Source organism: Didymella exigua (genome assembly GCF_010094145.1).
Source record: "Didymella exigua CBS 183.55 unplaced genomic scaffold M421scaffold_10, whole genome shotgun sequence".
Taxonomy (NCBI): Eukaryota; Fungi; Ascomycota; class Dothideomycetes; order Pleosporales; family Didymellaceae; genus Didymella; species Didymella exigua.
The window spans coordinates 563,793-580,410 of NW_022984784.1; the positions used below are offsets into that span (position 1 = coordinate 563,793).

Consider the following 16,618-nt stretch of genomic DNA (forward strand, 5'->3'; position numbering starts at 1 on the left):
ATAAGGGACTGCTCTTCAATAGGGCTGAGCTTTTGGTTGACTGATGTTGTCTCGTGTTTAGGACAGATACCCTTAAGACGCGTCCGCAGTGTTGATTCTGGAACATCGTAGGCTGCAGCAAGGCAACGTTTAGATTGATAAGGATTATTTTGAAAAGAAGCAATAGCAAGGCTTAACCTGCCTTCTTTTGAACTTTGTACGGGTAGTTGATGTGGTGTCATAGTTGATGAGATAAGACGCGTTGAGCGCGTTTTGGTGGGGTGCGCAGGATACTGATATGCGCAGCTTACTGATAGAACACGTTAAGAGGTCCCTTGAATAAGCCGACCCATTTGCGGATGCATCACGAATGCCCCGGATGCTCGGCCTATGACGTGCGGCCGCTAAAATCTGGAGACTGCCCAGGTGCACTCGACGGCCACAACTCGGTACATAATACCTCCAGCTCGTGCCCTTGCACCGCGACAACGCCAGCCATCTCATTCGCATTCATGTACTTAAAAGCTCAAATAGTTGTTGAATCTACATGAAAGCCTGAAGGTAGTCAGATGGAGACGCATGTCAGATCAAAAGAGGACAGAAATCTAGAACAATCGCATGCATTCACAGGCCAAGCCAGTCTCGGCCCCGTGGTAGTCTATCTATCTAGCTAATCATCTGCTCGAAACTGTCCTTTAGATGATTCCCTTGCCCAAGTCATGACCATCACCACAGATCCAGGGGTATTTCCTTCGCTCAAGCCTTCTTCGTGAAGGCTCATTGGAAAAGGGTTGTAGACCCTCGAGAACGCCATCTATGTGCGAGACTAACCAGCAAAACTTTTTCATCGTCAAGGTGTATCGCGTAATGCTCCCCAATCTTGGGAGCTATGCGACGGGAGACAACGAAGAAGTGTCGCCGTGGGGTATGACCAGGGAGAGGAATCGCTTTTCCGTATGAAATAACAAAACAAGTCGCCGGCGTGGAATATCCGGAAAACGAGATCTATGGCTCCCCAAGCAGCATGCTTTGCAGAAAGAGCGAAGACGTAAATGTTCGTAATGCATGCCTTCAGGGGGAAGGCGGATGGCTCTGCCATTCATACTCGAGCTCGACGCACTGTCGTCGAATGGGTATCGTGATGCAGCGAAGCTCGAAAATAGGCAGACCCGCAGTAAACACTCGCTGTCTATATGCTGATGGGGGTATGAGATTCCGGAATCCGTGGCGTTCCGACGTAACCGAGAAGGGATTCGCAAGGAGATGCTCGAAACAGATAGGAAATCACAAAAACATGTCGCCAGGCGTTGCGGCACGATGGTCTAGGACATCAAAACGTTCCTAGAGTGGCGTCGTCGTGCAGCGTAGTGGCAGATTTACCACCAAGAGTTGCCGCCAGGGCCGGAGGGGTTGCCGTAGCCACCACCACCGAAACCACCGCCGCCCATGGGGGGAGGGGGAGCGCCGTAGCTGGGGGCGCCACCGTAGCCGCCTGCACCGAAGCCGCCGCCCTGAGGAGCGCCTCCCCAGCCGCCAGCGTTGCCACCGAAGCCGCCGCCGCCGCCGCCGCCACCACCACCCATGCGACGCACATCGCGGGTGGCAGCATTACCGCGGCCACGACCACCTCCGCGACCTCCACGGCCGCCGCCGCCGCCGCCGAAGCCGGAGCCCTCGCGAGCGATGGACTCGAGGAACTGAGGGATCTCCTGGTTGGCCTCCTTAAGGAGATCGATCAGGTCGCGGACAACACCACGGTTTCCACGGTTGAAGAAAGCAGTGGCAATACCAGTGTTACCTGCACGTCCGGTACGACCGATGCGGTGGACATAGTCGTCGATGTCGGTAGGCAGATCGTAGTTGACCACGTGAGTGACATTGGGAATACTATTTTCAGCAGTGGTTAGCAGGGCAAACGGTGAGAGTACTGGTCAGAAAGATGAACGTAGTGTGAAAGTCGTCAACAAAAGAGATCCTAGATCCTGTGGTGACGGCCTATTGCATCCGGGAGAGAGCCGGGACACCGTGCAGCGACGTGCCCTCGACGTAATTGTATCGCCCTGAGACAGTTGCCGAGATGCTGGAAGCACTCGTGAAGGTATGCTGCTGATAGGATGATGCAGCCTGTAGGCAGTCGCCAAGGTGTTGGAGGCACTCATTGAAGTAGACATGCTGCCATCGAAGTGCGCTCAGCGGTGAGGTGAAGACAGGCGCATGAGTGACTCCAGCGATGGCACAGGGGGTGGGCGCAGGAGACATGGTTGCCAGTGTCCGGATATCCAAGTAGAGTCGTTGACAAGACCCTTCAGGTAGTCGGGGCAGGTGCCAAGCTTACCAACAGCACCAGGCCACGACAAAGGCTGACTAGGCCTTGGAAAGCGCAAGATGACGAGGTACACGCAGATGGGGAACAAATAGGAAAGGGGGAGGGATGCACTTACTCAAGACCACCTGTGCGTGCGTTAGCATGTGAGTGTGATCGTGGTGGGAGAAGAACTTACGGGCAGCGACAGCGGTAGCGACAAGGATTGGGCAGCGTCCAGAACGGAACATCTCCAGAGCCTTCTCACGCTCGCGTTGGGTACGGTCACCATGGATGGATGTGGCAGGGAAACCCTGATTGATCAGGAAATCAGAGAGTGAGTCGGCCATGCGCTTGGTCTCAACGAAAATCAGAGACAGACCAGCACCGTGGGTGTGGAGAATATCAAGGAGGACGGAACGCTTGTCAATATCCTCGACGTACTCGATCTTTTGAGTGATGTTCTCGGATGTGGAACCGACACGACCGACTGAAAGGAAGATGTAATCCTTCAGGAAATCGCGAGCGAGCATCTGGATGTCGCGGGGGAAGGTAGCCGAAAACATGAGAGTCTGGCGGTCGGCGACCGAAGGCATATCCTCGCCCTCAACAATGCGGCGAATCTGAGGCTCGAAACCCATGTCCAGCATGCGATCAGCCTCATCGAGAACAAGGTACTTAATGTTCTGAAGGGAGATCCGGCCACGCTCGATCAAATCGACGAGACGACCGGGGGTAGCAACGAGCAGATCGCAGCCGCGCTCGATCTGGCGAAGCTGGGAGCCAATATCGGCACCACCGTAGACAACGCAAGGACGGACCCAGGAGCGGTAGGCGAACTTGCGGGACTCTTCGAAGATCTGAGAGACCAACTCACGAGTGGGGGCCAGGATCAAAGATGTGGGATAGGCCTTGCGCTGGCGGCCGTATCCGTGGCCACCGTTCTGGGCAGCGGGGGCAGCGGAGGGACCGTTCTTGAAAGCCTGGGCGAGAATGGGGAACAAGAAACCGCCCGTCTTACCAGAACCAGTCTGGGCACAAGCCATCAAGTCACGACCACCCATAACAATGGGGATGGAGTACTTCTGGACTGGGGTAGGGACCTTGTAACCGGAAAGCTCAATGTTGCTCAACAAGTGCTCGTCGAGAGGAGGGTTTGTGAATCGAGTAACGGGCTCGGGGACACCCTGGCCAGAGGCCTCGACGGGAATATCGTCGTACTTCTCGAAGTTGATACCAGTCTGCTGCTTCGTGGGGTCGTTTGGTACACCGTAGAGCTCGCGCTCGACACGGGGGTTGGAGGGACCGGGGATGTGCTTGCCATCCTTCCACTGTCCATCACCAGAACCACGAGGGGCACCACCGCCGCCTCCACCTGAATTGCCGTAAGCATTTAGATCGAATTTGCTGGGTTGTGTGGCACCCCAGCCTGCGCCGTTAGGGGTATCTCTACCTTGTCGAGGAGTGAAGTTGGGGGCGCTGGCCCAGTTACCGCCGCCGCCGCCGCCGCCGCCGTTCATAGGTGGGGGACCGCCGTAGCCGCGACTGAAGATCGTTAGCAAATCGTTTTTCGCCGAAGGTGAGTTGTTATCGTACCCGCCCTGCTGGGGAGCGGCACCCGGAGCGGGACCCCAAGCGCTGCCGCCAAGACCAGGACCGCCGCCGTTCATGGGAGGAGGTCCAGCGTTCATAGGAGGGGGACCGCCGCCGCGGCTGCGAAGGTGAGGAGGGATGTAGGCAGAGCGCTCCTGGTGGCCGAAGCCGTTCTGCTGCGGAGCGTGCTGGGATTCGTTCAGGTTGAGACGACCCATGTCGAGTTGTTCAGCCATGATGGATGATTGGATTACAGTGATCGCTGATCGGGCTCGATGTCGTGGTCAAGTGTCGCAAATTACGAGGTAAAAGACTTTTTGGCTGGCTCGGCGGTGAGCGACAGACAAACTGATGGACGTCTGGATGACGAACGTGTATAGTCTTAGGCAGAAACGCGCCTGAAACTCGCTGAGCAGGAACGAGGTAACGCCTCTGTCCTGAAAAACGAGAATGAAAGGAGAGTGAAGACCAAAAGAGGGACTTCACCGAGACTGTGCTGTTGAAAATCGTGCAATACACACAAGTTGGATGGTTGGAGGGTTGGGGGAGGTGCGAGGGCCAGCACAGATAAATTTGAAGGCCCTGAGCAAAGGCTGGCTGCGCTAAGCCTGCTCGGACCTCGCCTCTTACCAAGTGGCAACCTTGTCGGTGAAAATGGGCGGTGAACGTCACAGGCCACGCGATATCACTGGCTGCTCAACGTGTAGTTCCGGCTTGCAGCGCGAGACGACGTTGTCCGACGTTCTCGTCATCATGGAGCGGCCATATGCGGGCAGAGTGCGGCCAGTTCACGGTTTACGTGCTCGCACAGGGCAACCTCGCCAGATCTACGCTACGGCCGCAATCAAGCACATGCTTGCCGTTGTGCTCGAACATGAGGGTATCGACAGGGTGCAGATTACACACAGCTTGCGCGACTTGACACGCAGTCTAAATAATATTCACGATCCTGTCGTTTCCACATCTGCTAGTAATGAGCGCACTTTCATTTCGTCGTATCGCATCTATGCCATGCTCTTCTGCTTAAACCCACCGGAGGTGCTGGCACCTCCACGCGAGCGTAAAAAAAGAGCGCAAACTGCGACAACGGCGCCAATGAAGAATAACTTTTGTCCCCAGGACAGACCCTCCTCCATGATGTTAGAACCAGGGATGGCAGGGATGGGGATCTTGCTGCCCTGGCTTGTGGCAGGAGTAGTTGCGACATCAACGTTGCCGGCGGTCTGGTCTGCGGTGACATCGAGGTCGGTGCCATCATCGCCTGCGGTGCCGTACAAATCTTGAACAAGGAAATATCAGCAGCTCTCCTGCATGTCGCCCGCTGAGTTGCTGGCTTAGAGTTCCGCGTGAATACCTTCCGCTGGGACCTCGAGCTCTCCGCTCTTGGCAATCTTGACTGTCTTGACAGGCTTGTCGCCGGAGCCCTTGGGGACGTTCTCGATCTTATCGACGACATCGTAACCCTCGAGGACCTCGCCGAAAACGACGTGACGGCCGTCGAGCCAGCTAGTGATGACGGTGGTGATGAAGAACTGGGAGCCTGGAGGCAGTCAGTGTTTATTCGCAGTGTGATGGAGAGATTATGTGACGTACCGTTGGTGTCCTTGCCGCTGTTGGCCATACTCAAGAGACCCTTGCGGGTGTGCTTGAGCTTGAAGTTCTCATCGGGAAACTTGGCTCCGTAGATGGACTTGCCGCCAGTGCCGTCGCCTTTGGTAAAATCACGTTGGGGGATTTAGCTGAGCCTTCGAAAGTGTGTGAATTCGACATACCCTCCCTGAATCATGAACTGCTTGATGACGCGGTGGAAGGTGGAACCCTCGTAACCGAAGCCCTTCTCGCCGGTAGCAAGGGCACGAAAGTTCTCGGCGGTCTTGGGAACGGTCTTGCCGTAGAGACCAATTGTGATGCGGCCGAGCTCCTCATCGCCATGGGTGATGTCGAAGTAGACCTGCTATTGTCAGTTTGTAGTTCTGGGAGTAAGTCTACGTTGCTGAAGCATTGTAGCCAATCGAGAATGTTGTGATCGTCCAATTGACCAGCCGAAATAGCAGTAGCTAAACAACTTCTCAACCGCAGGAACAAGCTCTATACACACCTTGTGGGTGATCTTGGGTCCCTTAGAAGCCTCAGCTGACTGGGCAAAGAAGACAAAGGTGACCGAGAGGATCAGGAGCGCCGAGACGACAAGTCTCTGAAGGGAAATCATGATGCCTGGTATGCCTCTTCTGCAGCAAGAGGAGGTTGCGGGGTTAAGTAGGTGTCGAGTCCCTGGAACGTCGGAGGAGACCTTTGTTTCCGAGACGTGGTCCTTGGCCGTCTAGCGTGAAACGGTGCTGGGGCCGGTTCGCGCTCCCGGAGTGTGCCCGAGATTCGCGATCCTCGTACAGGTACGGTTACAGAACTTCAACACCACGCGAATAGCTGCCTGAGGACTATCGGCGCCATGGTGAGTGTGCAATTGGAGGTCCAGGGGGCTGCGCTGACGGCTTCTAGGTGTTTATCAACGGTTTCAGTTTCACAGAGGCGACGCTCGTCAAAGTATGTGCAGCTCCTCCGTCCGCCGCAGCAGGCGCATCAAGCGCATCGCTGATCTAACGCCCTGCAGCGCTCGCTCGAGAGCTTCTTTGGCATTGGTCCCAAAGTTTCGCAGAAGATCATGGCCAGATATCACATCCACCCTTGGGCTAAGGTTGGCGCGTTAAAAAACGCAACCGTCATGGACCTCACAGCCGAACTATCGACGATGAAAATCGAAAATGACGCACGGCGCGAAGTACAGGACAACATACGGAGGTTAAAGGACATGGGTGCATACAGGGGAAGGCGGCACGCTATGGGTCTGCCTGTACGAGGACAGAGGACAAGATCACAAATCCTTACAGCGAGAAAGCTAAACAAGGTCGAGCGCGGAGGCTCTGGGCGAGTGCAGATGTAAGGAGGTGGAACGTATACCAGTGTATGATACTACTGTACGGGGGGGATTCGATGGCATCAGCGATACAAATCAAAAGAGCCACATTACGAACACCTCGATATCCATGTTTGGTTTCACGATGCAAGTGACTGCTGAGCAGGCTGCACCTATTCGTGCACTTGACCCATTCTTCCTGCAGGGCACTGCATCTGCAAACCATGTGTCCATGTACACCAGCTGTAAGTTTCTACTTGGGTGTTATGAGGCTTCACGAGTTGAAAATGTTCTTATCCTCACTAACGATGTATTTGACAGTACTGCAAGCACCACAACCTACTCAATATGTCAAGAGCAACTTTGTCTACCAGGTCTCTGTATCAGGCTTAACGGACAAAGAGCCCTTTCGTAGGAGACCGACTCGGACCACGAACGATGAACGGATTGCAATCACACAGACTACTCTAAACTTTGCCGAGCCCCTCCGTTTATTTGTATCGTTGATTCCTGATGACACAAGCGTTAAGCAATTGGACTTGGAGGACTGGACTTTTCCAGAAGACCATACGGCAGCCAGTACGCACACGATTGTAGGCGATGCGGCTCACACTATGACCATGTGCAAGTTCGGAGCCTTCACACTTGTATACGTGGACTCATCTCGCATCTAGTCCGCGGCGCAGGCGCAAATCATGCTATAGGCGACGTGCTGGAGCTGAGGAATACGGTTTTCTCGAGACTTGGGTCAACTGCTCCAAAACTCCGGTCCGACGTCGACAAATATCAACGCAGCATGGCTAGCAGGACACTGCCATCAGTACTTGCATCTCGGCAAGCATGTCTTGAGGCTCATGACTGGTCATATCTGACTTCTAAAAGCCATTTGCTGTCCGTGCGGCAGATGGTGGTGGATTTTGACGACTGTCGTGTCACTTCAGACCAAACATGACCTGCATGATACTAAGCCGAGCTCTCCCTCGGAAACACGGCTCAAATCAAATCTACAATGTCTTGGTGCTGAATTTATCCAAGTGTGGTTCTGTGCTGTGCGACGCATGTCAGCAAATGGGTGCCTTGTTGCGCAGGGCCTGAAACCTATCACCCTGAATGGGACTGATCGTATGACGCTGCGAGCTCCCGCATCGGCTCTGCACGGTAAGTATATACCAAGAAGTTCACATGCGACCTTCTTACAAAGCCTTCCTGTCTCTTGCTTATCGTGTTCGACCTCCAGTCATCACGAACGACGAGGACTGATTTCCAACCTTTTCCAAACAGTCCACAAGGTAATATCGCCATCAATACGAAGGCGGACATACAGCCTGCGGTCAGTCAGACATCGCTGGAGACAAGCAGTGTGGAGGATGCATGGTTACTTCTCCATAAGTCGCACAACGCCGAAAACGTTAACAGTATCGACAAATGGGCGCTACGCCGGAAAGTGGATTAGGCATGTTGTGCCATTGATGTTCTGTTGCTAACGTTATACAATGCAGTTTTTTGATAAATTTATACTCAACGTAAGTCAATTCCAGTTTTACGTTGTTGCACCAGGGCTGAACATCTTACAGTATGCAGCTGTCATGGGCATACAGAAAGATCTTCGTCTTGTTGGCAACGACTTCTCCAATACTGCAACATTCCTCTTTGTAGGGCTGCTGTGCTTCGAAATACCAAACAGTACGGTAAAGTGGCCTCCAACGATTTATGCATTCTGACATACATAGTCTACTTCTTCCAGAGGGTCCCGGCGGCGAAGTGGCTCGGTCTTAATGTTGTCCTTTGGGGTGTCGCAACCGCCAGTGGTGCAGCAGCAGCCACCTCCTACCGCACCCTCCTTGTCTCCCGTGTCTTCTTGGGCATCTTCGAAGCTACCATTAGCCCCTCTCTTCTTCTCATCAACTCACAGTGGTATACCAAATCTGAGCAAGCCCCTCGTTTCTCATTCTGGTATTGCGGACTTAGCTTTGGACAAATCATCGGCGGCGCCATTTCCTATGGTTTCCAGCATGTAACGCCTAGCTCAAGTCTTGCTGGATGGCGTATTATGTTCGTCACCCTGGGTTGCTTGACTATTGACATTGGACTAGCAACCCTTTGGCTTGTACCAGACACCCCGATGCAGGCACGATGGCTCACCGGTGCGGAGAAACTCGCGTTGCTGAAGCATGTCAGTGTCAACAGAACCGGTATCCAGAGCAAAACTTTCCAGCCCAGGCAGCTCTTAGAGGCGTTGACAGATCCACGGCTTTACTTCATGGTTCTTGCTGTGATATTGGTGAGTTAAGGACCCCTTCTTGATACGACCTAACGTGCTGACTGTGCACAGCTCTCCGTTTCCAGCGGCGTGCTGACCACCTACTCGGCAACTCTCATCCGCAACCTAGGTTATGTGCCCAAACGTGCAGCCTTGATGAACATGCCGTCCAGCTTAGTCAGCATTTTCTTCACGCTCCTTGCTGGCTTCGGCATCCGGAAGCAGTCCAACCGCTGGCTCTGGATAGTCCTTTGCATCATACCCGCTATTATTGGCGGAGCGCTGATGCCCTTTCTCCCCGTATCCAACCGCCGCGGTTGCCTTGCTGGTATCTACCTTGTCAACGCTGTTGTCGCACCTCTCCCGGTCCTTTACGCTTGGACTGCAGCTAACATTTCCGGGTCTACGAAGCGCGCATTGGCTGCTGCTGTAGTATCTGACTCTTTCAGTATTGGCAACAGCATTGGGCCGCAGACGTTTCAAATGAAAGATGCACCGAACTATAGACCTGCGAAGCTTGCCGTTATGGGCACACAAGCGGGCTGTGCGATTGTTACAGTATTATTGTACGGGTACTATCGATGGCAAGATGCTAGACGGGGCGGAAAAAAGGGTGAGGTGCAGATTGGAGAGGAAGCATTCATGAGTGGGAGGCCTGGAACACGGGAACGGACCGAGAGGATTGTGAGTTCAGGTACTCATATTGAGGGTCTAATGGCTCATCGATGTCATTCTCCCAATTCAGATACGACCTCCCAGTCGATACGCCAACTCTTGATCACTTGATCTTGTCGGTGTCTTACCCAGCTCACACGTCCTGTCGACACTGTACTCTGACCGAACTAGAATACCACCCAATGGCTGCCCCATCTGAGCCCCCGAGTAGGCGAATGGCAGGATGTCCTCGTTCCACTTGAACGCTTGAGTCAAGGATCTCTCGAAAGAGCTTTGTGTAGGGCTACTCTTCCCCTTTGACTCCACATCTCCCTTTGTTTCAAACTCGCCCAGTTGTAGGAAGTCTTCCTTATCGGCTCGACTTCTGCCAATCGAGCTGAAGATGCGCGAATGTGAGCGTTTACGACTAGCTTTCTTGTTGCTGTCTTTGGACAGATCCTCATAGTAGCTTAGCTGGGTGGCAGTTTGAGGGAAGAACTTTCGTTTGAGGGAGCCCAGGAGGGAACGGATCGCAGGCAAGCAAGCGACCATGACGCCGACATGCGATTCCACAGCCGACCAGTATCCAATAGGCAGATAGTCCCACGTCAAGTTGGTCGTGTGCGCGAATTCGACGAGGTACTTAAGACGTAGCATGCTGACGACGGTGATACTAGACCCATGTTAGAACGAAGCAGACCAGATCGTGTGAGCAGACTTACAATAGTCCACCAAGGAACATGAGCATGACACCAAACTTGCGACGGCGACTCATAGCCAGGTTCTTGATCTCTCTCATCGGAAGCACAATGACGATTAAGTCAAGGACGATATTGAAGGCAGCGGAGCACCAAGCGTCGGCGTTGAGGTCGATGCATTTCCCGTGGTGCTCACCGTCCCAGCGCTCCCAAGCAAAGCGAATGGGAATGCATTGCAACGCAGTTGCTGTGACAAAGGCAATAATGTATACAACACAGAGCACAATCGTGAACCAGATAACTTTTCGAAGTCCTGGCTGCGGGAAGATGCGCAGGTAGAAAAGTAGAATTGAAATCTTCGTCAGTGCGACAGCCGCCAGGTAGAGGAGCTCGGTGTAGTAGAAGATCTGGAATCCCATGTTCATTAGTCTCGATCTGGTAAGGACTTCGGGTGCTGATTACATACCTGTAAGATCTTGGTGATGTTATCGAAAGGCACTAGCCACATGTCTGTCCCCAGTCCGAGTATGTTCAAAAGGTACGCGCAGATGGTCTCCGGAATGATCAGTATCATGGCTGCCGTCATGACCCAATCGTCAAGACCCCAGTTTCCTCGAAAGATGGGTAGTCGAGCGATCACTCGTAGAAGATAGAATAACACAGCCATTCCTCCAACGATCAAAGTCGTCAGGGTTCCAAGCTGCGTCTTATCACGAACTGGCGCTTCCAACAGTGTTTGGAGGAACTTTTTCGCAGCTACTTGGATTAGCGAACAGTATAGTCGGAGGTGTTCGATGGCTTACTAAGTGCGTCCTTGACGTTGCAGCTCAACTTGACGCATATACTCAAGTCGTTTAATAGCACTTCGTTGCCTTTGATGCAGGAGATATCTGTGAGGTCGCATGATGACGCGCGAACAGTACTTAAGGTGCATTTCAGCTGCACATCGAGTAGTCAGACTAGGTCGCGCAGTTCTGATCTTCTGTACTTACTGCGCAAGGGGGCAGCTCTTTAATCGCAAGTTGCAGGATATCAGCACCTGTCTGATTCTGCGCGCAAGAGACGTGCGCAAAGACGAAAAACAGAATTGCCATGAGGGGCTTCATCTCTGCCCGCTCCTGCAGCAATGCTCGGCTTGAAAGCCTTACTAAGCAGGTGTATGGCGTCGCCTTCCTCGGAGGATGAAGTAGAATCAGGATAAGCCAAACATAACAGACATCAGCTAGAATAAGACTTATAGCGAAGCTTCGAGCTGTCACACCCATTAGGCGTAGCAGCTTTGTCTCTGCGAGTCAAGGTGTGGCGTTAGTCTGTTATAATGTTTGGTACCTACAATCGGGGTCGTTCGGCCGTCAAATCAGCCGGTCTCTAGTCAGGAAGTTCAGAGCTACTTCGACGCTGATCCTCCAGATCCGAGGAGCAACTGAGTGAGAGATGAGCAATGAGGTCTCTGAAGTCTTGCTTTGCTACACTGGCCTCAAAGGCTAAATGCGTTCCGCGCACATATGCTCAATGACACTCATCGGGGTGCACTCCGGAGAAGGCACGTTTCACTACCCTCATGTATGCAGGGAGGGTGTAGCAATGCGGATTCTCGACATTACCCGAAAGCTTCCGCGTGTGAAGCATCGTAGTTTGGCTTGGTACGTATGCCAAAGGAAAGCCTCGACAATTGCCATGGCAGTGCTCTTTGAGCGACGAATGAAAGAAGCGATGATCTCACTTGTGCCCACACGATCAAGACTTTTGACTGTGTGAGCACAGGTAGATACGAAAACAGAGGAGTCAATAAGGACAATACCTCCGCTTTTTGCGGCTGCTATGTGCGACGGCTTCAAGTAGTAAGTGATGTCGTTCTCATGAGCCGCAGAAAACCGTATGGCAGTAGCGAGGATCATCCGCTACCCAGGCAGATGGGCGAATGCATGGAAGGGACCACCGTCACCGACGTTGCCGTCGGTGTCCGACATGCATGGCAGTCTGCATGTACGAATCACAAACTCTCCACGCTGCTCCGATCTGAGATTTAAGGATTCCGTGGACTGCAGATCTACGCTAGTGACAGAACCGGAAACACTTGCGTCGACTCCAGCGCTACCGGTAGGTAGCGTAGGGAAAGCCACCGATTAGGGAGAGAATGGCTAGTGTTGACGCATCATAACCACCAGTCACCTCCTAGTTGCAAGTCTTCCATGCAAATCTTGCATCGTCCGTATTGGAACACAGATGGCCATCATTCAGAGATTTAAAGGTTACCATTTGGGACTAGCTTCGCTCGAACTCGGCCGACCGACATTTCTTCTTCTCCGGCGAGCATCAACATTATCAATGACACCGCCTAAGTAGTGCGGCCACCGCCCTTGACGAGGACTGACACTCTTCATACCTACTCATATTGCTGGATTGAATCTCTGTGCACTTAAGACTCTTCAGCCGAGACGGGTCGGTCCGAGTCGGCGCGGCTCACGTCATTCATTTGAACAGGTCGGGAAATGACATGGACAAGCCGCATGCTCGGTGTCACTTCTAGATGGACTGAATACATTGCTGACCACCATGCTGAACGAGACACGCCATGATCAACTTATGCCGGGAACTCGATCAACGTCGGCTTGCCACGCCTGCGCGCATGCCCGCTTTTTTGAGGGACCTTTCACGTGCATTGCTGTATAGGTATGCCTACTGTGCTGCACACTAGACAGTCTATTGTTAGACGACCCGTTGTGTTGTGGCAACCCCTCAATTCAAGGAAGTATCGTCAACAAAGGTTTGTTCTTTGAATCGTCTGACATCCCTGTACCGTAGTTACAATCGCCTTTTGACCATTAAATCTTCTGCAGAAACCTTGAGGCGGTCGCCTTCATTGAGCATCTCGTTGCATGCTTCCCGAAACACCTGTTCAAGTCATCTGCTGTACTACTCGACGCGCCTACATGGCTCGCCATGGCTTTGCCTCCACTCGGCATGTATGCCACTGCCTCGGTTGCATTTCTGCATCATGTACTTCGCCGCCCTCCTGAAGATCAAAGACCTGTTGTCTAAGTACTCAGTGGCAAAGCTCGTGTACATCCACTCAATACTTGGCACATTCTTTATTTAGCAACTACGCCTGACTATACGAGGTTTCTGGCTCTTTCATTCGCTGAGCATCGCACTAAAGTGCCGAGTCGGAGGTGCAAGTATACGAAGAGCCTCGTATCGCAAACCCCCAAGCTGGGCCGTGCACGGAATCTTGTTTCGAGGTAAATTGTGCTCATGTGCAATTACCCAATTTCGAAATGCTTATTAGATGCGAGGGCACTGCCCTGGTTGACAAACGGCCAACTTCCATCATGTATACTTCACGGTCTTTACTTCTCTCTTTCGCAGCATTTGCGGCTTCTCTCCCCACCAATGAACAGCACTTGTCGCTCTCGAGACGCAATGCGACGATCGAGCAAAGCGTGTTCTTCGACATCAACGGCGCCGAAGTAGAAACCAGAATCGCAAAATTGAAAGCTGAGGGATACCAACCAACGTCTCTCAACATCCATGGCTCGCCCAACGATGCCAAGTACGCCGGCATCTGGATAAAACAGAACGGCAGCGCGTACGAGACCATCCTGGGAGCCAACAAAACCGTGTATGATGCCTGGTTGGACCAATGGAAGGCCAACGGATACGTTTCCACCCACGTCTCCGCCACTGGTTCAGCCTCCAACGCGATATTCGCGGGAGTGATGCAAGATATGTCTTCGGCTGTTAATTGGACACAGCTGTGTGGTCTCGACAATCCTTACTTGTACCAAAATGCGACTTTGGACTCCCCAATGACTATCAAGGGCGTGAGCATGTATGGTAACCCGAACGAGCGTCGGTATTGCATCCTCGGACACGAGAACACGGACAACCATCAACAGACCGTGTGGTACCAGAGAGACGCTGTTGTGAGAGACTACAAGACGTTGGCAGCAGAAGAGACGTCAAAAAGATTCTGGAGACCAGTCTATATCGACCTCGCGGAAGACTTGCTTCTTACACCCATTTTCGATGATACCAGCGTTGGACAATGGACTGTGTTTACAGATCTCACCACTTCGGCATTGCATTCGGAGATTGCCTCGCAGAAGGCCAAGAACATGTATCCCATCCACATCTCGGGCGCAGGCTCAGCAGGAGCAAGATATGCTGTGATCTTTGCTGAACAGACTACTCCTCTGGAGCGCGAATGGCACACCACAGGCGCCGTCACAGGTTTCGATGACAACGCCAAGGTCAGCAACGCTTTGGACCAAGTCATGCAAACCTTCATGAAGAGGAACAGCGTAAGACAAGCCCAGGTTGCCGCCTCAGTCAACGGCACAGTCATCGCTTCCCGCGGATTCACATGGGCGGAGAGCGACCGCGCCGTCGTCCAGCCCTCGGACAAATTCCTCCTCGGCAGCGTGTCCAAGGCCTTCACATACGCAGCAACCGACCACCTCATCTCCACCGGCCTACTCAACCTGTCTACGCCCGTCTACCCTCTCCTCGGCTACAACGCACCTGCAGACCCGCGCGCGCTCAACATCACAGTCCAACACTTGCTCGACCACACAGCGGGTTATGACCGCTCAATGTCGCCTGATCTCGGCTTCATATTCACCATGGTCGCGCAGTCGTTGAACCAGTCCACGCCCGCGACCCTGCGCCAGCTCATCGAGTATGTCTACGAGCGGCCGCTGGACTTCACGCCGGGAGAAAGGAGCGTGTACTCGAACTACGGGACCATGCTGCTGAGCTACGTGATGAAGAATCTGACAGGCGAGTCGTACGAGAGCTACATTCAGAAAAACGTGCTCAACGGGTTGGAGGTCGAGTTATATCCCACGGCGGCGGAGCTGCATCAGAACGATTCAATTGTGCAGGAGTCAAAGTACACGAGTTTCTCTGCGTTGACGCCGCTGTCGCAGGTTCAAGTATCGGATGTATTTGGCGGTGATGGATCGATCAAAGAGGAGGCGATTGGCGCGTTTGGACTGAAGGCCTCTGCGGCTACGATTTCTCAGTTCCTCGGAAGCCACGCTGCTTATGGGATCGGAGGTCGCCAGGACTGGACCAATCGCGATGGCAGTGTGTCTGGTGCGCGCGCGCTTGCGTACAGCTTGTCTGAGCTGGACTGGGCGATAATGCTGAACACTAGGGAGTATGTCGATGAGAACGCGTGGCAGCGACTGGTGTTCACCGACATCGTAACTGCATGGGGTCGCTTCTAAAGGGCACCATGTTCGGTCTTCTTCTTCTTCCCTTGTAGCATATTCACATTGTAGATGTTCTTTAATGATAGAATGGAGCCACCTGGCGACCCTCATTGCCTATGTGCCCTTTGGAGACAAGCGAAAAACAAGATGCATCAGTGAACACAAGCTCGAGGTGGCACTGGTGTCTAGAGGAGCAAAAGACAGTCCTGCCCACAGACTGTGCTTGGAGATGAGGTGAGCAAAAAGGCAAAAGACCAAAAACATACAACAGCGGGTATTCGCTAGTGGTCACCCACCTAACTACTAATCCGCCGGTACGTTGCTTAAATAGGGCTGAGCGAACGGGAAGCCTTGTTTTCAACGTCCTATGGTCGTATGTGATAGTCTCGGCGAGCTGTTCTTAATATAATGTAGTTGATCTTTCCAAACCGTCTTCAAGGCATGATCGCGAAATTTCTGACAACACATCTTGCTCAGTAACTGTTCAATAAGTAACTGTTGTCTTTTAACTGACAGCTAGGCTTGCGGCGCTTCATCATAGGGCCGTAGCACAGCATATTGGCCCTGAAGCCCGGTCAACACATGGTCCCACAACCGCATTGGGGAAGTTGTCGGATATGACTTTCAAGCAGGGATAATCGTTGCTTTTCCTTCTTGCAGGGTGTATAGTTACTGCTCAACAGATAGCATTTGTCGGGATGTATCCACAGTGGTACATGGCGTCTGTCGCCGCGGGTATTGCTGGTGTCATTGGAGATGACGGCCTAGACTAGAGGTCAGTGATGAGGCTATAATCAATGTGGTTCTGCAAATCTAATAGTAAAGCTGCTGGATGAATACAGCTTCGCCGGTGCTCATATCCCGTGCTAAAAGCTGCATGTGACGGTTCATTATCTTTCCAACGTGAACACCAGGGGGCGAGAATTGTGCGAGCGGCTGAGATCCTTTGATGGATGACAGAGTGAGGCATTTATAGCAGTAAAGTCCGAGTAGTGTGAGATG

At 52.9% G+C, this 16,618-nt stretch overlaps 7 protein-coding genes across 7 annotated transcripts; 4 read left to right on the forward strand and 3 right to left on the reverse strand.

The window, feature by feature from the left end:
• Positions 1–1,355: 1,355 nt before the first annotated feature.
• On the reverse strand, positions 1,356–4,110 carry M421DRAFT_4176 (DEAD-domain-containing protein; the record flags this gene model as incomplete). The annotated part of the gene is made up of 4 exons (XM_033591528.1): positions 1,356–1,866; positions 2,421–2,430; positions 2,481–3,826; positions 3,878–4,110. 4 exons carry the CDS (start codon positions 4,108–4,110, stop codon positions 1,356–1,358), a joined length of 2,100 nt encoding a protein of 699 aa, XP_033449979.1.
• Positions 4,111–5,130: 1,020 nt separating this feature from the next.
• On the reverse strand, positions 5,131–6,148 carry M421DRAFT_419519 (peptidyl-prolyl cis-trans isomerase B precursor). The gene is made up of 4 exons (XM_033592143.1): positions 5,973–6,148; positions 5,647–5,825; positions 5,468–5,598; positions 5,131–5,414 (listed from the first exon to the last, which is right to left on the reverse strand). Exons 1-4 carry the CDS (start codon positions 6,081–6,083, stop codon positions 5,209–5,211), a joined length of 627 nt encoding a protein of 208 aa, XP_033449980.1. The 5' UTR covers positions 6,084–6,148; the 3' UTR covers positions 5,131–5,208.
• A 125-nt stretch (positions 6,149–6,273) lies between these two features.
• M421DRAFT_419520 (30S ribosomal protein S13) lies at positions 6,274–6,917 on the forward strand. The gene is made up of 3 exons (XM_033592144.1): positions 6,274–6,323; positions 6,371–6,415; positions 6,483–6,917. The coding sequence occupies exons 1-3, from the start codon at positions 6,321–6,323 to the stop codon at positions 6,810–6,812; spliced, it is 378 nt and encodes a 125-aa protein (XP_033449981.1). The 5' UTR covers positions 6,274–6,320; the 3' UTR covers positions 6,813–6,917.
• M421DRAFT_91547 (uncharacterized protein) lies at positions 6,916–7,737 on the forward strand (the record flags this gene model as incomplete). Its single annotated transcript, XM_033597957.1, has 3 exons — positions 6,916–7,030; positions 7,107–7,364; positions 7,415–7,737. The coding sequence occupies 3 exons, from the start codon at positions 6,916–6,918 to the stop codon at positions 7,735–7,737; spliced, it is 696 nt and encodes a 231-aa protein (XP_033449982.1).
• Positions 7,738–7,997: 260 nt separating this feature from the next.
• On the forward strand, positions 7,998–10,287 carry M421DRAFT_419521 (MFS general substrate transporter). Its single transcript, XM_033592145.1, has 4 exons — positions 7,998–8,308; positions 8,360–8,468; positions 8,516–9,066; positions 9,118–10,287. Exons 1-4 carry the CDS (start codon positions 8,279–8,281, stop codon positions 9,829–9,831), a joined length of 1,404 nt encoding a protein of 467 aa, XP_033449983.1. The 5' UTR covers positions 7,998–8,278; the 3' UTR covers positions 9,832–10,287.
• M421DRAFT_128424 (uncharacterized protein) lies at positions 9,739–11,536 on the reverse strand. The gene is made up of 4 exons (XM_033587352.1): positions 11,390–11,536; positions 10,864–11,336; positions 10,422–10,804; positions 9,739–10,372 (listed from the first exon to the last, which is right to left on the reverse strand). Exons 2-4 carry the CDS (start codon positions 11,062–11,064, stop codon positions 9,787–9,789), a joined length of 1,170 nt encoding a protein of 389 aa, XP_033449984.1. The 5' UTR covers positions 11,065–11,336; positions 11,390–11,536; the 3' UTR covers positions 9,739–9,786.
• Positions 11,537–13,598: 2,062 nt separating this feature from the next.
• On the forward strand, positions 13,599–15,927 carry M421DRAFT_419523 (beta-lactamase/transpeptidase-like protein). The gene has a single exon (XM_033592146.1). It carries the CDS (start codon positions 13,730–13,732, stop codon positions 15,629–15,631), a length of 1,902 nt encoding a protein of 633 aa, XP_033449985.1. The 5' UTR covers positions 13,599–13,729; the 3' UTR covers positions 15,632–15,927.
• Positions 15,928–16,618: the final 691 nt, after the last annotated feature.